The 24,689-nt window shown below is 45.3% G+C and overlaps 1 protein-coding gene across 1 annotated transcript; it reads right to left on the bottom strand.

Annotated features, from left to right (window-relative positions):
- Window positions 1–2,534: 2,534 nt before the first annotated feature.
- CRNKL1 (crooked neck pre-mRNA splicing factor 1) lies at window positions 2,535–24,689 on the bottom strand. Its single transcript, XM_066595764.1, has 14 exons — window positions 24,570–24,689; window positions 20,079–20,231; window positions 16,784–16,875; window positions 15,616–15,774; window positions 15,360–15,526; window positions 14,382–14,560; window positions 12,927–13,097; window positions 12,623–12,814; window positions 11,588–11,647; window positions 8,998–9,078; window positions 6,634–6,873; window positions 3,938–4,039; window positions 3,219–3,467; window positions 2,535–2,847 (listed from the first exon to the last, which is right to left on the bottom strand). The coding sequence occupies exons 1-14, from the start codon at window positions 24,615–24,617 to the stop codon at window positions 2,671–2,673; spliced, it is 2,070 nt and encodes a 689-aa protein (XP_066451861.1). The 5' UTR covers window positions 24,618–24,689; the 3' UTR covers window positions 2,535–2,670.

Below are 24,689 nucleotides of genomic sequence, written 5' to 3'. Positions count from 1 at the left end.
GGATAATTTTAATGATATTTTTGTGGACAGGGAAGGTATGTTTACGCCTCTCCCCTAGTCCCCCAATATCTCATCTTGTAAGGTGCGTGGTTCTCTGGGCTCTTCCATTTTTAGTGTAGCCCTGACTGACTTAATCAATTCCGTTAAGTCGTCCTGATGGAATAGGTATCTTTTGTAGTCCTCATCGTCTGAAGACTCCTCGGCCGCCTGTTCCTCTTGCTCCGATCCCATAGAACTCGGAATAGAGTCGGAAGGCTCATCGGGAACATACGCCTTTTTCTGGCGTTTAGCTGGCGGCGCCAGCTGTGACGTTAGGGCTGATCGAACCTCCTCTTTCACCAGCTTCCTAACGTCCTCCATGAATCCCCTCGATTCCTCTGACTAGCCTAGCTACGCACGCCTTGCATAGAGGCCTCTGGTACGTAGCTGGCAGTCTCGTCCCGCACTCCACGCATTTTTTTAAATTTTCTTCTGGGGGGGGGGGGGGGGGGGGGGGGTCTTTTTTATCCCCCTGACAAAAAGGAAAAGTATTTTTTGCAGGTAAATATGCAATTTTCCCATGTACAATACATTGGATTTTGCATTTGTATTTTTTGCCGCACTGGCTACTTACGGCCGCTGAGGCTGAGGTTTCAGCTATCTCTGGGGCTGGAGCACTCATTATTATACCGGTGCTGCAGACACCCTGCGACCTGTAGTGCTGGTCCACCTTCTGGCTTCTCTCAGGTTCCTTTATTTTTAATTTTCGCGCTCCTGTGCTAAGCCCCGCCCCTCCGTGCACCTCCTGGTGCGCCCGCGATGACGTCATCGCGCTGGACACGTGACACCCCGCCCCCCGCCGTCAAGGGGCTTCCTGGAGCACCGCGCTGTAACTCTGCAGGGAGGAGGAGGGGGACTGAGGCTCCCGCTTTGTACCCCCCATGGGCCGCCGCGGGAGGAACCTGGCCCGGGGGCTACCACCCCATGTGGCGTCCCGGGAGTCGTCTGGCTAGGAAGGGAGGACAGGATGATCCACTGCCCTCCGATCCGCCTGTGAGTAGCTTCTGGCTGGCTTCTCCACCAGCCCCTCTCAGAGATCCTGCCTCCTGGCAGGACAGGAAGACACTGAGGAAAGTGGGGGAGCTTTTAACCTCTCAGTATGTTCCTGTCCTATCAGGAGGAGGCAATCTCAATTGGTGCTGTCGTGGAGACGACTGGGGAAATGCAAGTTTTTCATCCATTGTGCGGTAATTATTAGTCTTGTGGATTCTGTTATCCGTTGAAACCCTTCTGCTTTTAAATTCAGTTAAGGGGGTGAATAAGGCGCTTATGAACTGAACGGCGTTAGGCATGTTCTCTAGGATTGGTACTTTCCTCATGTTTTTAATCTATTGAATTACATTGTAGATGTTTATTTATTCTGTTCTGGAGTTCATCATGTTGTCCCGAGTACCAGCTTGGCGTTTCCCCCATGCACTGCTGATTGATCACAAATGGACACCTGCCTACTAGTAATGTGAATTCTTACCGCATCTTCTCCTGGCTCCTGCAGTTCCCCGGGTCACATCACCTCCAGCTGGCTGGATCCTCTTCTGTGACGTTACATCCATTCACAGGCATTCTCCTTCCTGCAGGTCAGTGTACCCGGTCATTAGTGAAGTAGCGTTCACTGCCTAGCATGGAATGCTGACTCCTATGTCGGGCTATTGCCGAGATTGCGCATGTGCACGGTCTCGCAACAATAGTATATAAACACTCATGCGGAGACAGCATGCATGCGCAGTCTCAGCAATAGCTCGGTATTCCCTGATAGGCAGTAAACGCTATGTCACTAGTGACATGATGTTCACGAACCTGCAGGAAGGAGACTGCAGAGAACGGATGTTCCAAAACAGTAAGAAGAGGATCCGGCCAGCTGGAGGTGAGGTGACTTGGGGGAGTGCAGGAGCCAGGAGATCGGCGGGGAAAAGATGCAGTACGAAGACTGATCGGGGAGGAAGTATTGATTTTTATCTTTATGAACACACACCTAGGTGGTTTCTTTTAAAGAGGTTCTGAGACTTAAGGCTATTCATGCTCTTTAATGGAGGCAGTCCACATAGAATCCACAGTAAAATAGAGCATGCTGCAGTTTTTCCTCTGCTCACGAAATACACTATTCATATGCGCTAGTGTGAGCGAGAAAGCAACTTTGCATGTTTTTCGATGTCCACGTTTTGTCACGGATTCCACAATTGGAATCTGCCTGTGTGAAACCATCCTAAGGTTGCCTTCCCTGAATGCAAAATATTTTATATACTTTTGTGTCACCAACCTTCAATGTGGATATGTCCTAAATGTCTGGTAGGAGAGAGCTGCTTCACAAGCAACCACTGCTCCATCAGTGTCAGTCTGCAAAACATTCTCCTAACAGATCACAGTTCCAGACCCCACCTATCAGACATTTATGGCATATCCTATGCTCATCCAACATAGGAAAACCCATTTGAGATCTCCCTAAATGGCAATTGTTTTTGTTGCTCCCTGATAAAGGAACACATGTAGAGAAATCCAACTTATTTCAAGTGTTTTATTTTTCCATAGTAGGTTTTAACAGCTTAATAACAAATTGATCTGTCTGAGCTATGTACAAGGAAATACAAAAGGGCAGTAAAAAAAAGCAAGACCAGCAATATCCTATACATCTGTGCGTCAGGAAGCGCTCTCATCCACGTCTTTATCAGGATCTTGTTCATCATCGTCCTCCAAATCATCATCTTTCTGCTGCTTCTTCCAGAGTTTGGCCATAGCAAGCAGTTTAAGATTGGGCTGATTAGCTGCATCTTCTGGAAATATGTAGTCATAGTATTCCTCCCATCCAGCATCAGACTAGAAAGAATGAATACATTACAATTAGGAACACTAGTTGGTGAGCAGTGGTCTACAGATGGCAGACGTTACAGAATGACTTGTCTGGCCAGTCTGCCTCTGTATACCTCGTTTTCAATGTATTGGAAAGCATCGTAAAACTATATTTTGCAATAACAAGGGTATTGCACAAAAAGTGTATATACTTATAACCATGGGAGTCAATAGCATATATATGCAACCTTCGAGATGATTTTAGGAGTTTCACAAGCCCAATTATCGAGACTGACATTTATCTGGCCTTTACATGAGCCAATTCAGACTATGGGGAATGAACGATTGTTTATCCCCCATGCACTTCTTATGGCTGTTGGCATAAGCGGAAGTCTTACCCCATCTTCTGCTTGGAGTTTTCTTCTTTTCTTGACTCTCTCTGGCATCAGCTTAACCACCCTCTGTTGTGTGGAGTCATTTCCAAACTCCTGTTCGAAGCTGCTCCAAGACTCCAGTAGCATCAGCCTCTCTTCCTTCTCCTCACAATTCCTTAATGTCTTATTTGCTTCTTCATAGATCTGTCTGCATTTCACCAATGTATCATCGCTTCCAGTAGTTAACTCAAACTGTGCAAGGCTTATCCAGACCTACGAAAACAGAGCAATGGTTGACGGCAAAGGATAATGGAATGCAAAAATTTTGCAAATTACCCTTTTGGTGTAAATCGCTTACAAAAAATGTAAATAAAAGATATTATTGAACCTGCATGGTGAAAGCCATTATTAAAAGAAAAAAAAGCAAGTGCCAAAATTGCTGTTTATTTATCCTGCTTCCCACAAAACTTAATAGAAAGTAATCAAAAAGTCATGTATACCCTATAATGGTACCAATGAAACTTACGGTCCCCGTCCTGCACTTGCACAGCACCGTCAGAAAAATAAAAATAATATGGGTCTTCATATACGCAGTGTTATACCATCTATAATATTAACCCCAGCGCTGCTTTGGCTGAATATTTTAATAATTTTTTTTGATAGTCTTGTGTAACAGATAAGGCGCTGCACAGAAACTACAATGCAGATGTGAACAGACCCAGATGTGTACATATCACCAGTACCTTGACGTGCTGCGTTCTCTGCAGAAGTCTCCTGTACAGATTTCTCGTCTTCTCAAATTCTTCTTGTTCTATTTCAAAATCAATGTAAGATTTCCAGAGAACCTGCAGGTGCAAAATCATCAAGAATATAGGAGCAGCATTCTAAGTAACCAACTTCTGATTAACTAACTTCTAACATTCTAAGTAACTAACTGATTTCACACCCTCGGCTGGACATAACGGATGCCATTAGGTGTGCACTTTTTGCACCATAGCTGAACAGAAAAACCCTGCATGCAACATTTTCTGTCTGGCATCAAAACGGATGTGCAGAATGCCTTGAACTGTCCCATTGAAAACTACACTATCAGTTCTGACATTAGTTCCCCTTTGGCATTTCATTACTACCTGTGGCGTATTGTTTACCATGTAACTAATACTGGAGAATACTTTGCCACCCACACCGAGCAGCAGTGCGCTTGCTTGTCCACCACTCCATTCATTTCAAGGGGACTGTTGGAAGTAGCCAGTTTAACGGCTCAGCTAGTTTCAGCAGTCCCATGAAAATTTTTGGAGCGGTGGTTGAGCAGATGCAATGTCGTTGCACTTATTGTCACGCAGAGGTACATGGGTCCTCCGTCCTGACAGTCAGGTAGTTATCCCCCATGGATAGGGAGCAACTTGATATTACAGTATAGCTCTAAGCAAAGAACGGTCTCATAATCCATTCCAAAACAGATCCAAACAAGGTTTTAACCCCTTCACGACCAAGGACGTACCGGTACGTCCTGTGGCCGCAGGGTATGTATGAAAAGAGGTTGCGATGCAACCGCTCTTCATACAGTGCGGGCATCAGCTGTTTATAACAGCTGACACCCGCGGGCAATAGCCGCGAGCGGCCGCGCGGCTGTTCGCGGCTATTAACTATTTAAATGCCGCTGTCAATTCTGACAGCGGCATTTAAATCCCCCGAACGATGTTTGGGGGTCCTGCCCGGCCCCCCCACGGTGAGATCGGGGGGAGCCGTGCAGGTGTCATGGCAGCTGGGGGCCTAATGAAAGGCCCCAGGGCTGCCTATCAAGCCATCCACACAGGGTGACTTGATAGACTGCCTGTCAAAAAGCAGTATGACGTAATGCTATAGCATTATGTCATACTGCAGGAGCGATCAAAGCATCGCATCTTAAAATCCCCCAGGGGGACTTCAAAGTAATGTAAAAAAAAAAAAAAAAAGTTGTAAAAGTTTAAATCACCCCCCTTTTGCCATATCCATTATTAAAAAATCTAAATAATTAAAAAGATGTATTTGGTATCACCGCGTCCGTAAAAGTCCGAACTATCAAAGTAGCACATTATTTTTTCCGCACGGTGAACGTCGTCCGAAAAAAAAAATAAAGAACGCCAGAAATGCACTTTTTTAGTTACCATGTCTCCCAGAAAAAACGCAATAAAAAGCGATCAAAAAGTCGTATGTATTCCAAAATGGTACTATCAGAAACTACAGGACATCCCGCCAAAAATGAGACCTTGTGCAACTATGTCGACAGAAAAATAAAAAAAGTTAGCGCGCGCACAAAATGACCGCAGAAAATAATTGAAAAAAATTTCATGTCTTTGAGAAAAAAAATAAAAAATAAAAAAAAAAAAAAAAAAAAAAAAAAAGAGTATAGTAAAAAAAAAACAAAACTATACAAGTTTGGTATCGTAGTAATCGTACCGACCCATACAAAAAAGTTAGGTCGTTTTTGTTGCCATTTGTGTGCCGTAGAAACAAGACGTACTAAAAGATGGCGAAATGTCGTTTATTTTTTCATTTTACTCCACTTAGAATTTTTAAAAGTTTTTCAGTACATTATATGATACTTTAAATAGCACCACTGAAAAATACAACTCGTCCCGCAAAAAACAAGCCCTCATACAGCGACGTCGATGGATAAATAAAGGAGTTACGATTTTCTTTAAAGGTGGGGGGGGAGGAAAAAACGAAAATGGAAAAAGAAAAATGGCCGTGTCATTAAGGGGTTAAAGAGACCCTGCAGGCCTGGAGAAACAAAGATGGCCACGCCGCTTCTCTGACTACCTGATGCACACTGTATTAGTATGCATCAGGAGTATACATGCTACTCTGATTGGTCAGCACTGCTCACATGGGCAGCACTCGTCAATCAAACTAGGTGTAGTGTCTTAGACTAATGAGGCATACTAGTGCAGGGTATACATCAGGTAGTCCAAGAGGCTGGTATGGCCCATCTTTGTTTCCCTGGGCCCGGAGAGTCACTAACATTTTTGAGGTAGCAATGGTCCAGTACTAACGTGTGTCATGGTGGATCAGCCTGCTGTCCACAGCACTGTGCATTACGTATGCCCCATAGAAAATACTTCCCCATTAGTACCTAAATTACATTCTATGCACATGGGATTGAGTACAAATACTTGACTATCTTCAGTGGTGCCATTGAAACGAATGGAGCAGTAGTATGAATGACCATCGCTCCATTCATTAGGGTATACACAGGACGCTCATTCTTATCAGACACTTATCCCCTTTCCTGTGTACAGGCGAAATGTTCTTTTTGTGAGACCACCTCTGCCTTTAATGAAACTTTATGGCCATATCAGAAATCACAGACAATGTCCTGAGACATAAGTGTGAGCCCAATGACCTCTTCAGCCACTATCTAGCTTATATGCAAAGCAAATAAGGAAAATCAACTTACTTCAGGCATATCAAGTCGTGGCTGTCCAATAGCCAATTCATGTACGGCACGGGCCCTCTCAACGTCACCCAGAATGGTCTCTAGTTCTGCAAACTTAATCCACGTGGTGCAGTTTTCTGGAGCAAATTCCAGAAACTTCTCATAGAGTTTCCTGCATCGGTCAAACTCTCGAAGCTGCAGCTCCAGCTCTATGTAACCCTTAAATAGCTTGTGCTTGGGACACTTTCCAATGGAGGTTCCCTAAAAGGTAATTGGAACGGTTGTCAGTTATATATGGCACGTACACATGACCGAATGCAAAGCAAATACAAATTTCTCTCCTTGCTGCTCTCAGAATGGGAATAAAACAAAATATGCAGTATCAGTTTTGTCCAAAGGGTTTATTTAACCGGGGATTCCAACATGCCCGAGATGGAAATACCAGGATTTGCTGTGGTCACTAGTGGGCAGGATTACAGACACAGCAGAACAGTCAGTTGAATCGATTTCTGACCCATCCACAGGGGCGAACTGAGGGACCCCTAATTCCGGTGATAACTTTGAACCTCAGTTGTGGGACCCACATCTATCAGACATTAATGGTAGATCCAGTGTGAGAGATTGGAATACCCCTCTAAGAAATAACACCAGGGCAGCATTTACATTATTATATAGATCCCAGCAAATTCATGTCCTCCCCATTACTATGCCTTCCCATTTTCTGCACTATGCCTGCCAGAAAGCTGCTCTGGGCAACCGCCAGGGACAACAGATGTAATATTTAACTTTTTTCAGCAAAATTTGCTTTTAATAGTGGCATCTCTCACCGTTGTATTACCACCCAAGTGTCAAACCGGATTCTGATTACAACCACCAATTTGCTGACTTGATGGATAGCTGTGCGAGTACTTTATTACATACTGCAGGGTAACACTTTAGAGCGGCGTCCTTATACAATAATCAGAGCACTAGTAATCAATATAAAATAAAACCAGGATCCTGCATGTAGTTTCATACATATCTGCCGACATAGAAGGGCAGTATGTTGCAGCAAAACAGAGCAGGGGTTGTAGTGTTCCCCCACGACATCTATGTTAATGAAAGAAGAGGATGGTAGGAAGAAGCCATCTGAAAATAACCTGTAGGTGTGTGATCCCTCATTAATAGATACATTTTATAGAGGTACATGCATAAAAAAAAAAAAACAAATATTAACAGGAAATTAATTCTTTAAGAATAACGTTTTACAAACTTTTAGCATATCATGGTGACATATCAGGAGTTTTGATTGGTGGGGTCCAGGTGCTCAGACCCCCACCAACTGCTAAAGCGAATGAGTAGAAGCCCTCATCTAAGTGCTGTCCCTGTTCGGCTGCTTCTGTCACTGCTTGGAGCAACGCATGTGCTCCACAGAAACCCTATTGAGTCCGTACACCACTAGCAGTGACAGCCAGAAGGGCACGGCACTCAGCTGAGAGCTTCAGCCCGCTCCAGCAATTAGTAGGGGTCTCAGCACTCAACCCCACTGATATGTCAGAAGTTTGTAAAAAGTTAACTACCCTTTAAAATGACATTTGAGCCTTGGAGCACCTTGGAGCCAAGTTATATAAGTTTTCTGATTTTATGCAAATAAGGTGTAATCACTGTATGAATAAAGAGTTCTAGAACTTTCTAACATACATTGTGTTTCAATGCCTCACCATTTTCAAGATCCATGCTTGCTGTCAGTGAATGAGACTATTTGTGGGCAAATCCTAAGACTGAAAACCCATGCAGAGTTAGGCTTGTTCTCACATCAGAAGTGGACACAATTATTTCAAGGTTAGGAGATGCTCTGTGACCTCAATACATCAGCAAATACAAAAATCTCACCGATCATTTGCTACAATATATAAATCTGCGGTCCTTAAAGGGGCTGTACCATAATCTAAAACTATTCTCCATCCATCGGATAGGGAAAACTATGAGCAATGGGGGTCTGACTATTGGAACACCACTGCTGCTGCATTCATTGCAATTAAAGATTGCAGAGTGCTTATCAACCTCCAGTGGGGTCACTAGAATGAATGGAGCACCGGCGTGTATGTGCAACCCCTGCTTCATTCACGTGGGGATTGTTGAGACCCAAGCGGTGGGAGCCCCACCGATCAAGTTATTTTAGATTTTGGTACAACCCCTTTGAATGTAAACAAGATGGTTCCCATTCACTGACAGCAAACAGACATTCTGAAAAAGGTGAGAAATTAAAACTCAAAATGTATATATCTTCATTTATACAGTGACTAAGCTTTATTTCCACCAAACCCCTCAAGCATTACATCAGGGAACTGTGCTATGAGCAGGAAAAACCTGTGTACACAGAATGACATACACCACTATACTTACTAAAGCTTTTCGAGCAAACGGAAGATTCTTCTGTCGGATTTCAAACTGAGCGTACATCAACCACATTTTAGCGAAAGTAAACTGAAAGACAAAAATATAAAAGAATGAAAAAGTGACTTTATGCAAAGTGGAAGCTGAAAATACTACAGCCTAATGCCAATTTGTTGTCCAGGGTGTATTGGTCTTTATATTATTGCATGTAGGATATTCTGATGCTAAGGGATTTTGCTAACAAATCTGAAAGCAATGAAAAAAGGAGGCTGACGGGGGCTACTTTATATAAGTTATGACACAGAACAGGAAACCAATCTTATGTGCGCTCAGACTTACACTGGCTGATGTGCTAGGAACTCCTATTGTAAGCTTTCTTCCTTGAATAATTTTACATCTTAAGCACACAGATATACACAATTATCTATAGCCAACGGTCTGCACTAGTTATCAGAATGAAGCACAAAAAGGACCATCCAGAATTGTACATAAATCACTTTATTAAGATGATAGTGCATTTCAATATCGAACCAGCAGCGGTCATGCCAGGTACTTGTTCTCCTTGTGGAGATCAAGCTGGGGTAAAGAGTCTAACTTGCAATGCTTCCTGGGAAAAATGCATCCAAATTAGCTCTCCTCCAGAAGGAAGAAAGCAGTCTCCTTAGTGCCACCTATAGGTAGCTTTCCTGTAAGTCAATGTCCTACCCGTTAAAGAGCCTTAAAATATGACTAGGGATATCAGCCAACCCAAAGAGACTCATCAGCAGACAGCGGTTTCAGAGTTTTTGCTCCACATCAGTACAGAGTAGGGTTGTGTTTGGCTGGGTGAGAAGCCTCGGACGCAGCTCTGTACTGGTTCTCCTTAGAGAGATCCAGTGAGCATAGGGAGTCTTACAGGAAAATTTACTGATCAGGAGCAAAGACTGCAAAATAATGCCATTTACAGATGGATCTCCCTTGTTTGGCCAATATCCTTAAGTCATGTTTCAAGGCTCATAGAAAACCCTGCACACCCAGGATGTAAATGTATGACCTGGGGTGAAGGGGTTAAATAGGTCAGATGCTGATATAAGGCCTATTTCCATGCAAAGACAATCTTTCAAATGATTGAAATACTGACGGCTTTAGCGATCGTTTTGCATAAAGTGTTAATGGACATTAATATCCATTAACACTTTATCAGCTTAATTTGCGTGTAAAAGGGCCACCGGGAGCTGTATGCAGAGCATGTGGTCTGAGCTCTGCACACAGCTCCACTGTTCTCACATGGACTGTCAGAAGAATACAATGTAATCTCTGACTGTGTGTGGTCCGTTATCTCTCTCCTGCTGAATGATGGATTTTAAGCTCACCTTAAAATCATCGTTCAGCCGAAGAGTGAACAATGGCAGCGTTTACACGCAACAATGATTGCTCATATGCCATCGTTTGAACGAATTTTGAGCGATAATTGTTTTGTGTAAGCAGGCCTTTCTAGGGTAGGTACCTACAGATGAAGACTCTTTCGTGCCCTCTGGAGGAGAGCCAATTCGCATACCCAAAACTTAGTGAGACAGATCTCCATTGTAGCATACGTTGAAATACAATTACCAAGTCCAGTATGTAACATATAATAAATGGCTACTTTATTACAAACCCTTGTCCTTTTACAATTTGAGCTTCTTCGTATTACAATTTGAGCTTCTTCGTATGGAAATTAAGTATATGACCCCGGGAAGCAGCATAAAATCAGATACGCAAGTTTTCCCCTGTAGCAGCTTCAGTGTGAATAAACATAATAATGGAAAAAAAAACAAAAAACAAAAAAAAACAAGTGATCTGAGCGACTTCCAACAAGGCCTGGCATCAGTACTAGACTAGTTGGGGCCAGTATATCAGATATGGCCAACCTTGTGGAGTATTCTCATGCGACGGTATGGAGAATATACTGAGAATGGTGTGATCGAGGGAAAACATCCAGCAAAAGGGGCTCCTGTGGCTGTAAATAAGTGGTCGATGTAAGGGGTCAGAGGAGAATGTCAAGATAGCTTTGATGAACATTTGATATGCAATCAAGTAAATTACAGCCAAATACAACGCTGGTGCTTGAACCAAGGTGTCCACACACACGTAATTCAATGGTCCTATTATAGCCCACCTGTGCTAAGACCACTAGTTCCAGTGCCATTGCTGTCTAGTAGAAACAGAATGGCGAGACTCCATTGGGTAAAAGAGCACAAATATTGTATTACTGGGCAGTTGGAAACCCTGGCCCGGTCAGATGAATGCAGGTTTCTGCCGCACCATGCTGATGGAGGGTCAAAATTTGGTGTAAGCACCAGGAACTGATGATCACTTCCTACCAAGTGTCAACAGCTCAGACTGCTGGAGGTAAAATATTAGTGTGGGGAATGTTCTCTTGGCACCCCCCGAGTCTGCCGGCACCTATGGATGGACGCCACAACTAACTGCTGTAGCCCTTAAGGCCAAATGGAGTCCAACATGCTACTAGAAAGGTGTTGCTAATGAAGTGGCAAGTCAGTGCATCTCCAAACAGACCAAACAATTTCTAGTTCACTTTGACGACCCAGTAAGAACAGTGATAATAAAATTCCTTTACCTTTTTGTGAGGTATTAGCTCTAAGCAAGCCTGATATACTTGTCTGGTCCTTTCCGGATCCTGTAAAACACAATGAACAAGGCTGAACACATGACATAGTTGATAAGTACTTTCGTCCAACAGATGATGAAGGGAAAGGATGAGACAACTCTGACGGATGCCGATGGAAGAGTCTACAGAAGGATGAAGAGCATCAGATGACAAGATAGTGGGAGACAAAAGGTTTTTTCCCCCCAAAATCAGAGCGAAATAAAGCTTTTGTGTGCCGCCATCTATCTCCTCATCTGAATTCCTTCATCCTTCTGGGGAACCTTGAAGGAGTACCAGACAGTCTCATACTTTCCATTGGACTGCCTAGATTTATGGTTTACAGTAACTGCCTGGATGGACCTCTGAGTGAGACAACATGACTGGAAGCTCTTCCACATCTTGATCAGAGTGAACAACAAGCGCAGTCTGAAGTTGTGCCTGTAGTTGCACAATTTAACCAGGGGAGCGCAGATCCACTCATTTTCCTTGCTTTCAAGGGGTTTACTGGGCTATTTCTATTGATGACCTACCCCCAGCATAGGTCATCAACAGTTGATTGGCTGGGGTTCGCAGCTCAAGACCCTGGTTGATCAGCTGTTTGGGCACCCGCTGTCTGTGCCAAAACAGTGTTTGGAGCTGAAGCAGATAACTCTGATCACTGTGTAGTGGACGACACTGGTAATTGCAGGTCCATGTCCCATTAAAATCAATAAGAGCTGCGCCTGCAATTACCAGCGGCAGCCACAGTAGTCAGAGCCATCTGCTTTAGCTCTGTACAGCGTATTTTTGGAGCCGACCATGCACCCGAACCACCATGGATCCCGAGTGGCAGACCCAAGATGTTCAACTATTAATGAACTATTGTGAGAATAGGTCATCAATAGAAATAGCCCCGAAAACCTCATCTACATGATACATATTGAGCTCAGAAGTCACTATCGGGCAGCGCCTCGTCTCCTTTTTCCCTCCATCCACAGCTTCCAGCTATTGCTAATTTCCACATACCTTTGCCTCCAGCTCCTCATACAAGGCATAATTTATCCATAAGTAGATATATCTCTTCCAGTGCCTTTTCTCTTTAGTAGGTGGAACATTGGCTATTGCCCGTTCGTACACTTCTCGGACAGTGTCAGCATCGGTATCGCTTTCCACCAACCGCAAGTAGTCAAACCAGGCATCGTAATTATGGGGATTGGCCTTGAAGAAAAAATATATATATATACAATTTTTAGATAGGGCAATAAAATGCAGAAAAGAGAAGTTTCATGACATGAAGCTGAAGTTGAAAATAAAATCCATCATTTCTTACCTTGACTTCTTCCTCATATTGAAACCTCCTCTTATTCACAATGATATCTTCAATTCCTCGCCGGTCACCATACTTTTTTTCAAATATTGTATAGTTTTTAAACAGCTCTTGGGCTTGCTGCTTGGAGATCCTGTCCAGGGCGTATTTGTATATGACACGGACCCGTTCTGACTGGATAATGAGGCAGAAAACATATATATGATTGAAACATGCAAGCAGGTATATACTTTATGTGTTACTCAGACAAATTAGTGACAACTATCTTCCCCATATCTGAATATACCACGCAGAAAATAAAATCTACTGGGACAAAACTCATTGCCACAACGCAAAACATGTGGAATTAAAAAGTATTTGTAAAGTATCAGAATGTTAAGACTTTTCACACTTTGCTGACAGTTTAAGTAAAAATTGAAAAGAAATAGAATGGAGAAATATGGAAAGTATATTCTCTTTAAGGCTTCACTCCTCCAAAACTGTGCAGTGGGAACACAGCCTTCTAGATGTCCTGAGTGTAGGGTTAGACTCAAAATTTATAAAACTCATAGTCTATATGAAATCATATACTGCCACCTTGTGGATAAAGCGAGTATAACGATAAAAGTGACAGGACAAAAAAAAAATAATTTTTTTAATGAACTTTACAGAAGTTCACAAATTTATGTTTCTTATTTGAAACGTACCAGAGTTAAAAGTAAAAAAAAAATAACTGTTGAAAAGCAACCCAGTCTTCATTGGCTGCTACCTCATAGTTTTCATCTCACTACGGTAATTCAATTTTCCCCATGTAGATTTTTCTATTTTTTTGTTGCCCTGCTGCTTGCAATCCATTTACAGGTGGAGGACATGTCCTAAGGAGCCATTCTGCAAGTACTTTATGGGCCAGGACTTCTTCTCCCACACTTCCCATGCTGCCTTGCATAGCCCTGCTCCAATCAGCTGCAAGGCAGCTCTGAGTGCTTGCTCCTCTGTTGCATGAAGTAACTACTTCCCTGTTACTAGAGAAGTCAACTGCCTAATGGCAATCAATGGATTGCAGTTGTGCTGGAAGGGACACCCTTCCCCTAGTGGAAGCAACTTCTAAGTTGATTTTCAGTGGTAAAACAAAAAAATGCAAGTATATTACGAGATTGATTATATATAATAGGCTGTTAGATGAGCAGAAGTTGTGTGAAAGTTATTGGCCACTTAAGCACTTTACATTATGAACCTTTTTAATGAACATGATGTATCTTCCGTAAAGGTGTATGAGCTTTATACTGTACAGGGAGGGGTCTTTTAGGTCCAAATCTCAAGAATCTGACAAATGGCATGTTCCTTCAGACTCTAGTCTCCCCTATAGGCACTGCTGCTCAGGACCGTGCCGCTATGCATCACCCTATACCGTTATATACAATTCAGATGTCAGTGGTAAATTGGAAAAATGTAACTGGGAAATTTAAGATAATAAATCACCTCTTTTTGATTCTCCTCAAATTTGGCAAATGCTACATACAGATTCTCATCCATGTGATCCTCCCCAAAAAACTCCACCGCACGCTCATAAACCTTCCTCGCATGAGCTATATAACCGTGCTTTTCTTCAAAACGGGCATACTTGATCCAGTTCTTTACATCAGGGTGTACAATGACAAGTGCAAAAATGTTAAGGGAAATCTGCACGTAAAAGGAGAAGTCTAGCAAAGAACACAAAGGGAGAAATTAACCAAGGCCGGCATTTGACATGCTGGTCTGAATGCAAACTGTACCTGAGTAGAATGCAGTAGGCTCATTAAGGCCACCTGCACACGGGCAGATTTGCATTGCAGAACCCAGGGCGGGCATCTGCCTTCAAGTTCCACAGCAAATACCGTGCATAGCATGCTATGGAAAAGTGTTTCTTCCTGCACATGAGCGGAAACCAATGAGGAGGAAAAAATAAATTAAAAAAAAAAAATCACAGCATGCTCTATTTTTGAGCAGATACCGCACGGCCGGCTTCCATTGGTAGGTGATGACGCAGGAAATAAAAAAAAAATCTGTACTGTGCATGTCCAATGGCGAGCCGTGTGGACCATCCACAGTACAGATAAAGAGAAAGAAAGACAGGTACGTGTGGATGCCGCTGCTGCCAGGACCAGATTCCGCTGCGGATTCCAGCTCTGCAGTGTGCAGGCAGCCCAAGAGGCACTAGTTGTCAGCTTCATACCAGTCCCTAATACCCTGTGATGTAAATATACATCACAAAGGGGGAAGGGGTTAACATACTTAACAGCCAGCTACTCTACACCAATCAGCATTGCAAGTATTGTTCCTAGTAATAGTAGCTGGCTGAGAATAGCCAGGCTGCCTTCACAAAGTTCCTCCCAAACACCCTTTCAGCTGGGTGCCAGGGATGCTATACGATGGCTGTGTGAGCTATATAGCGAGAGCTTCTCGCATTAGAAAGGATATATCGCTCATATATGGAGCGGGCTCTGTCCACCTCCTTGTACCGAAGCTCAAAATTGATGTAGGAATGCCATGCTTGTTCTTCAGGCTGCCACTCCATCCAGCGTTCAAACACTTGCCTTGTTCCGGCCACGTTGCCCAGCATCTCCTCCATGTAGGTGTATTTATACCTATACAATGAAACATGAAATGTGCTGCACTAACGTTCCATGTCAAAAACTGGCTCTGCGCTGTTAGTTTTCTGGGTTAGTTTGCTTACCAGAACTGGTTGACTCTGGGAAGAATGGTGATAGCTCTATCCCAGATGTTACGTGAATGGTTCACCTGGCGATTCTTCATCTCCATCTCGGCGTACTTGAGCCATAATGTAATATTCCTGTGATCCACATCTAAGGCACGTTCGTATATAGATCGCGCTCTGCGGAGACAAAATAACGTAAATCCTCTGCAAACAGAGAAAGAGTAAAAGGAAAAAAAATAAAAAAAATAGGACGACAACCATGACACTCGGGAAACAGAACCAATTACGACCAATTATGTAATTACAGACAACATACATAGAATACGGGTCCTGACAGAGAAGGAATGTCAACAAAACAGCATTCTGCTTAACAAAGCAGCATAAAGGAACACTCCAGTGCAAACACATTCTTCCATCCGTGCCCTCACCCCCTCATTGATTGTCACATTCTGGAGGTCTCCTATGTATATTGCACCCACTTCCATGCAGCGCAGCCTCTGGTCTGACAGTTATCATGCACCTTCTGGAGTTTTAGATTTCTCCCTCATCCTCCATGCTGTGCTAGCAATCCTATGATACATCATATCTGCCTTCTCTTAGCTCACAGCCAAGCACCCGGACTACAAGCTAGACTAAGGCCCAGTAATGACTACCATAAAAAGGTGTATTGGTGGTGATTAAAGGTTTCTTTCTGGGTTATTTTTTCTATCTAGTTTTGCGCCCCTGTGTCCAGAACTATCTGAAAGTAATATATGTATCATGGTATACAGCCGCTTTGGTGCTCTGGCATCTGACAGGGGACATCATCAAGTCATAAAGCCTGGCGACGTCTTGTAAACCTGTCACATAGGCGTGCATTGTAGAAGCCCCTGGCAGGTTTACGGGATGTCAATGACGACATCCCTGTCGGGCCTTCTATTGGCCACAGCAGTCACATGGGTAAACAACCCACATAACCACTGCCTCTAATATAAACAGAAGACTGGAGAGAGATGAGCAGCAGCCAGAGGAGAGTACTGCGGTTATAAATATAGAGTGCAGTTCCCCACAGCCACAAATTATTTAGAACGTCCCTTTAAGCTGTTCAGGGACAATTAGGAAAGCCCTCGTACTTTAAATGTCCATGGCCATCTTCAGGAACCTGAGCTCATGGAGCTTCCCCAATGATGTTATTCTGTGCACTTACCTTTGAACCTCTTTTAGACTTTCCTCCCATTGTGCATACTTTATCCAGTTACTAATGACTGTTCTGTTTTTTCTTATGTTATCTTCAAAGGTCTGAAAGTGAATATTAGAAATATCAGAGCTTCTGCATTATATCATACAAAAGATATAGTCAATGTGCAGTGATGAACTTAAAGGGAACCCGTCACCACCATCTCACCCCTAAAACGAAGGCCGGTTTCACATCTGCGCATTTTCCGCCACAGATCCGGTTGAAAATACTGGAAGGAAAAGTGCTGAATGCAGCGCTTTTTCTTCCGTCTAAAAGGCTGGGGTAGCTGAGCGGAAAACAGGCAGACCCCATTATACTCAAAAGGGTCCGCCCAGCTCTGTTCAATTCCATCCACAGATGGAGCCGCTCGGATGCAGAGATTGCCTTTTCCTGGTTCCCGAGCAGAATCCCTGCTGCAGATGTAACAGCCCCCCCTTCCCTTACTTTCACTGGCCGGTGGCATCATTTGCTTTTAATGCCCCCTTTTTACCTATAGAGCTTGTGTACCTCTGCAATTAGGTACCAAAGTTATAGCTTGCTGTGAGCCCTTCTCTTTTGATACACAGCTTGTCATATCTCTGTTGCACAATATACCCCATTAATACAGAGAAAGGGATGTGGTAAGCTCGGCAGCCCATAAATCAGCGTGACTCTTCTTGGCAGGTGACTCCTCCACTCATTTGCATACGGCAAGCTATAACTTTGGCAACTAATTGTGGAGGTATAAAAGCTTGTTAGAAAAAGCGATGCCATTAGAAGGGATTGATTGTTCCCTAGCAGCCAGTGAAATGGTGGCGACAGGTTCCCTTTACATGAAGTGATCGTCGCTCAGTTTATCGCTGGCTTGTGCAAAAATGAAGAATTGTTCAGTGTAAACACTGCCGGCGGCTGAGGAGTGAACCAATAATTTGCTTATCGTTCACTTTAGCCAGGCATAAAAGTCAAAACAATGAACGCCACAATAAAGAGGCAGTCAGTCATCAATGAACGACTGCCTGTTTACTCTGCATGGAAGCAGGCGGCCGGTATATGGACACACACAGCAGTGCTTCTGCTGGAATTGGCCGTTTAAACCCTTAAAGGGGTTGTCTCGCGAAAATCAAGTGGGGTTATACACTTCTGTATGGCCATATTAATGCACTTTTTAATATACATTGTGCATTAAATATGAGCCATACAGAAGTTATTCACTTACCTGCTCCGTTGCTAGCGTCCCCGTCTCCATGGCTCCGTCTAATTTCGGGGTCTTCTTGCTTTTTTAGACGCGCTTGTGTAGTCCGGTCTTCTGCTCTCAGCACGAGCCGCTTCAGCCTGCTAGCCGCTACAGCTCTTCTGCGCATGCGCAGATGAGCTGTCACTTCTCGGGAGCGCGCTTGAGCGGCCATTCTGCTACCATTCTCTGTTAGAGAAAGGTGCAGAAACTTGAGCAGCCCAGCCGAGAAGCCCAGCCCAGCAGCCCTGCCTAGAAGCCGCCCAGCCCTGCCGAGAAGCCGCCCATGTAAGTGAGGGGTCGGGGTTTTTTTTGTGTGCGTTGGCGGGACTGTATAGACCGCCGGGCCCCGGAGCCTGCCGCCGGGCCCCGGAGCCTTCGTCTGTTGTCAGGGGCCTGCCGCTGGGCCCCGGGGTCTAGCGCGGGGGAGCCGGGGCCTAGCGCCGGTTACCTGCTGCCTGGCGGTGGGTGACTGTGGCCCAAGAGCGTGTGCCGTGGTCGGCCGCATGCAATCCCGGGGTCCGGTCGGCGGCTACGGGGCGTCTGGTTGTCAGGGAGACACAGCTGGTAGCGTCTCGGGAGCGCGCACGTTGGGCTGAAGCAACCGCGGTGCACCTTGGGAAAAGAGCCGGCGGCCATCTTTGGGAAACTTTTTATAAGTTGCTGAAACGCTGGAACTAAGTAGAAACCGGCTATAAAAGTCATTTACACGGGTGATTAGTAATGTATGCTTAATAAGGGGGACTGGGCAAAAAAAAAAATGTCACTGCTTCCTCGAGACAACCCCTTTAAATGTTGCAATCCATATTGACCATGAGAGCTGATCGGGGGGACGGGGTCACTGGTAACAGAATTTAACATAAATCTTGTATAAAGGTCCATTTACACTGGACGAGTGTCAGGCAAACGAAGCCCGACATTAGTCCTTGTGTCTCCACGCTTCCGTGCTCCTGCACCAGAGCTAGCAGAGCTGGCTGGGTCATGGAGCAGCCATCAGGGGGGCAGTGCAGGAGATTTCTCTCCTCTAGCTCCCCAGCCCCCCTCCATTAAGATAAGACAGTGGCCGTTCACTACTGAATGGACGCTGTTTAAACTGCACAATGAGCTTCATTGCTCATCTTTTATGCAGCATAAGAGATCAGCAATGAGTTCATCGTTCAGTAGTGAACGGCTGCTGTGTTATCTCAATGAAGGGGGGCAAGGGAACGAGAGGAGAGAAATCTCCTGCACTGCCCCACCCCCCTGCTGGCCGCTCCGTGAACCAGCCTGCTCTGCTAGCTCCCGCACAGGAGCGAGGAAAACCCAGTGAGGAGTGTTGGGCATCGTTTGCCCGACATTCGTCCTGTATATAAATATATATACCAATCTGCTCAGCTCCTCATGCTCTATAGCCTGCGGCTTGTAGTTCGGACGGTGCAACAGGTTCCTTTAACCCTTTATAGATTCTTCCAGGTGAGTGAATTATACCCCACGTCTAGCATTTCCTCACTTATTAGCATACAGACGAGCATGGGCGCCCTTTAAAGGGGTTCTGTCACTAAAAAAGAAAAATGCTATACTTCTCTATTCCTCCCCCATCAGTCTACTTACCAGATCTTCACCTCCCTTATCTTCTCCTGTCTCCTGCAGTCCAGGGGCTCACTTCACCTCCAGCTGCCTGATTCTTCTCCTTCCTGTGAGGTTACGTACATTAGGTTGGCAGTCTGCCAATGTATGTTACAGCTCACAGGTCAGCAGGAGGACTGCCTATCTTCTTCAGAGATTGCTCATGCGAGCTGTCTCTGAAATAGATTACAATTCCTTCCTAGGCAGTGAAGCTACAGCACAGGGACCTGACCTTCACTGACCCAGCAGGAAGGTATTTGAGATATGCAGCCCTTATAACAAGCTTGGCCCAGCCTGCAGTGAGCTGACCTGGGGCGCTGGAGAAGCTCAACCAAGAGAAGATGTGATAAGGAGACAGACAGGGAAGGGATAGGTAAGTTTAGATAATTTTTTTTTAATGACAAAACCCCTTTAAGGAACAAGCTATGAGCTGTACCACTCAGTACTTACTTTTCTCTTCCTTAACTTGTAGTCATTAAGTTCCTCTTCATCTGTGATCTTCTGCTTGGGAGGAGGTGGCAATAACTCAAGTTCTCTCTCCTTGGCTTCTCGGAGTAGCTGCTCGGCTGTTATCTGAACTTCAGCCGGGGCTTTATTCTTGACCTGTGAAGACAAAGGAAGTGTTTACAGCATCATACAGACTCTTTCACCTACGTTATCTGAAACAAGGTCACTTTCTTGGTTGCCTTACAACGGCACATCGCAGACATTCTTGTCAGAAGGGCTACAAGTAGCAGCTCAGATTCTAAACCACTATTATACAGACAGATGAAACCTTCGCCGTACATCGATGCAGACATCTGACAGTAAGCATCACATTATACTAGTCTACAGGTGATGCCAGCAGCAAAACGCTGGAGAAACCGACCTGACTGATACTCCTGGAGTTGCACAATATATTTAATAGTCGTCATATGTGATTTCCACTGACTTCTACATAAAAGTTGTAGTCTCAGGCCGCCGCTACATAACTTATCAGACTCTCCAACTAAGGTCCATGCGAATGTCACAGACACAAGACAATTAAAGGTGCTGTTCCAAGATTAAAGGGGTATTCTGGAGAAGTTTTCATGCATCCACTGGATAGGTGAAAACTGATCGATCAGACTGCTGGGACCCTGCCAATCCTGAAAAGTGGCTACCTGTGCCCCCCTAGTTCTCACTGCAGGGTTGCTTTTACCATTCACCGTAATGTCACAATGAATGGAACTCAGACGACTCATGCACGGCCAGCACCCCATTCATGACAATGGGGGTGATGGAAATAACAGACGGCTATCTCCATCAGGAGTCCCCGTGGTCACATCCTCACCAATCTATCAGTTTTCCCCTATCCAGTGGAAAGGGTGAAAACTTGAAAAAAACAACTTTTAGTCTCCAGAGTATCCCAAAACACTGGAATTATTCTTAAAATATGCTTGTGTGTAGAACTTCTGTTATGGCGCCCCTTGTGTAGGTTTTCTTTTTAACTCCCTCTCAAAACATCCCGTTAATGTGTTTATTGCTGCCAGCACAGGAATCATGCGGCCGCCCCTGATCCAGGCAGTGGGAATGAGCTACTACTGAGCATGTGAGACCGCGAACATCGAATACACGAGGGCGTATGGGCATCATATAGTTACCCCTCTGAATGCCACCATGTAATGCTACACATTAGCCGCTGTAGGGGACGCCATGGAAATCAGCTGCTCACCCAGACTTCCAGAAGGGTGACTGTGGATTCTAAAATATGGCTGCCGGAAGCAAGATAAGACTGGCCCCTTTAAAGGGACTCAGACTCCTAAAGCGCCAACCTGTTATTTGGGGGTAGTGTCAGGTTCTCAATGGGGATGTCATTAGGAGTGGAGCCACTCTCCGGAGACGTCATGCTGGCTGCTCCCGCAGGTCGGTACATCATCCACACCGATGCACGCGCAGTACGGCGATGTGTACCAGATGAGGCTTCTGGTGATGTACCAGGTTTGCAGGATGTGCATCAAGCCAAGAGCGGGAGCGTCCAGCATGGCTTCTCCACAGAGCAGCCCTGCAACAGAGTTAACCCCTTCACGCCAGAGGGCGTACATCTACACCCTCGGATAATAGCAGGGGAGCTTGTTCCATACACAGCAGGTGCCGGCGGGGTTTGACAGATGACACTTGGCCACATCAGCTGCGATCAGAGGTAACTCTAATCATGGCCGCTATCTATTTATATGTGGCTATCCATTCTGAAAGCAGCCTTTACATTGCCCAACAGAGAAAGGAGGCGCCCTCCATATCCCAAACGCCCCCCCACCCCCTCACAAATAGATTGGGTGTCGTGGATGCCTGGGGCCTTGTGAATGCTCCCAGGGCTGCCATGTATCTCTGCCTATTAAGCCATGCCTGTTGTCTGTGTTGTATTGTTTTCATTAAAACCCTGCCCCCCCTGCTATAACATAACTAACCAGTATATACTGTACTCACCTCTCAATGTGTCCTGCAGCGCTGCCCCGAGTCTCCCTTCTCAGGTAACATTTAAAGGTTGGCCCAGCCAGTTTATGGGAGGTCACAGGTGCTGCAGCCAATGACAGATCAGTGCTTGGGCTGTCATTGGCTGCAGCACTTGTGACGTCCCATAAACTAGGAGGGACTGCAGCCTGGAAACTAAGGGACTCAAAAGACGGAGCACCGGGGAGGGGTCAGTATAAGCTGGTTACTTAGGTTGTAGCGCGGGGAACGGGGTTTTAATAAAAGAAAAAAATATATATAAATATATATACAAAACCTTTTTACCACAATGGCTGCAAAAATATCATATACTGCAGTACATAAGTATTGCACTATATCGTATAAGCAGCCACATGATTGCAGCTTCAAGTCCTTTATGGGGACCTCTGTGAAGTCAGCACCCCATCTTTCAGAAAAGTTCATTTTAAAAATAGTTCTAGCGAATTAAGCAAAAAAAAATAAATAAATAAATAAAAATCAACAAATGTATCTCTGCGGTGCTAACTTCCAAAAATGATATTACTAAATCAGCGAGAACTTTGTAAATATGGGTACTAGAGCTTCGAGCATTAAGAGTTTTCTTCAGAACTCCTGAGGTGCTACCCAGAAACCTTATAAAATTGCAGGATCTCACAAAAATGTATTTACACATAATTGAAATTTTTTGATGCGGCATCTGAAAATCTGCGAGAACTTTGTAAATATTGCTTCTAGAGCTTCGAGCATTAAAGCCTCATGTCCATGGGGACAGATCTGCAGCGGGTCACCCGCACGCGTGATCCGCGCCCAATAGGGATGCATTGGACACCCGCAGGTAGTTAAATACCTGCGGATGTCATCTTCCCCTGAGGCGTGGATTGCGTGTGCGGGAAAACACCCGCAGCATGCTTCATTTTAGTGCGGGTCTCCCGCAGGCTTCTATTGAAGCCGTCCGGATCCGCGGCACACCCGCAGCTGAATTCCTGCTCTCCGGCGCGGGAGAGCAGGAGTTCAAAAAACAAAAAAGAGTGCACGGTGCCGGCATGCCGAGCACATCCACTGGGCCGCAGAAAGAAGATCCGGCCGCGACGGAGGGAAGAACCGCATCATCCGGATAGGTAAGTAAATCTTCTTTTTAGGCCTCATGTCCGCGGGGCAGGAGGGAGCCGCTGCGGGATTCTGCATGAAGAATCCGCGGCGGGCCTGATTTTCCCCGTGGACATGAGGCCTAAGGCTAGGGTCACACAGGGCGGATTTGCCGCGGTTTTGCCGCAGCAGATCCGCCCGCGGCCGCTAATCCCGGGATTAGCCAGCCATGTGGATGAGATTTCTCAGAAATCTCGTCCACACGGGACGGCTAATCCACTGCGGTAAATCCGGTTGAAACCGCGGCTGCTTCCAAAGAAGCAGCATGTCCATTCTTCGCTGCGGCCGCGCTCTCCTCTATGGGAGCGCCGGCCGCTTCAAAGCCGCCGCGGTTCTCCCGGCGGTAATCTCGTGGTTTTTGCTGCGGCCAAACCGCGAGATTTCCGACGAAAATCCGCCCTGTGTGACCCTAGCCTAAGAGTTTCCTTCAGAACTCCCGAGGTGCTGCCCAGAACCCGTATAAAAGCTCTTGAGAGATGGGGCGCCGACTTCACAGGGGTTTCATGGGGCCTAAAAAACAAACTACATTTTTTTAAATTCGTACAAGTTGAAACAACCCTGCTCCCATCCGTAGGGCTCACTCACAGACACATCTGCACTGTGTATTACACACACAATGTGCGCATGATGCACAACGCATAGAACCCGTTTATTTCAATGCGTTTGTTCACATGCACGCATTTGGGTAAAAAAAAAACCACACACCCTGCTGTATTTGGTGCGCATCGGACAGTGCAAGGGCCCATTGATGGGCTCGCACAGATTAGCCCAGCACGCACAGAGAGCCTGCGTATTTGTGGCGCCTGCATGCACATCAGTGATCTTGGACGTACGTATTTTTGCGCACATCGATTTGGTTACACAAGTACATTCGGCTGCAATATGGCGGTGGAAGCTCTGTTCAGGCGCACAAATATGCTGCGTGTTTCTGCAAAAGAAACGCACCTCCTCCCGTGTAAAGCCGACCGTAATAGAAACACACACACACACACACACGTGGCATCGCCGCCTCTATCACACTCCGAGCTATTTATCCCACACGAACGCCATCAGAAAAAAATACGCTGCGCCAGAATTGGTGCTTTTTGGTCGCTTCGCCTCCAAAAAAAATTATACAAATTTGATGGACCCCCGAAGTGTTCTAGGCAGAAACTAATCACCCCACAAATAACAAGTCCACAGGGGTGACAGGAGGCGGCTCCCAGGGCATGCTGGGAGTTGTAGTCTCACAGTAGGGGTCATTACTCTACATTTATGATTATATATGGCGGCCATTATTAACACATTCACTGCCCAAAAATTACGCCGGTGGATTAATTATGCTGTCCTTTCCCCCTGACTACTGACCTTGGCTACTTTGGGGATCCTCTGCTTCCCCGCCGCCGTGGACGCCATGGTTTCCGCTGTCCTACACACCACACAGCTGACAGAAGCACCGTGCGCTCGCAGACGTTACGTAACCACGTG

Source organism: Eleutherodactylus coqui, chromosome 3 (assembly GCF_035609145.1).
Source record: "Eleutherodactylus coqui strain aEleCoq1 chromosome 3, aEleCoq1.hap1, whole genome shotgun sequence".
NCBI classification, from domain to species: Eukaryota; Metazoa; Chordata; class Amphibia; order Anura; family Eleutherodactylidae; genus Eleutherodactylus; species Eleutherodactylus coqui.
The sequence above is the reverse complement of the archived record's forward strand: the minus strand, read 5'-3'. Positions and strand labels throughout refer to the sequence as shown.

What these genes read in the sequence shown, in the direction of transcription:
- CRNKL1 (XM_066595764.1), bottom strand. Translation starts at nt 24,617, where the DNA reads ATGGCGTCCACGGCGGCGGGGAAGCAGAGGATCCCCAAAGTAGCCAAG. An exon ending in GGATCCCCAAAGTAGCCAAG is followed by an intron (nt 20,232 to 24,569) that starts GTCAGTAGTCAG and finishes TTGTCTTCACAG; the next exon opens with GTCAAGAATAAAGCCCCGGC. An exon ending in CACGACTTGATATGCCTGAA is followed by an intron (nt 4,040 to 6,633) that starts GTAAGTTGATTT and finishes TTGCACCTGCAG; the next exon opens with GTTCTCTGGAAATCTTACAT.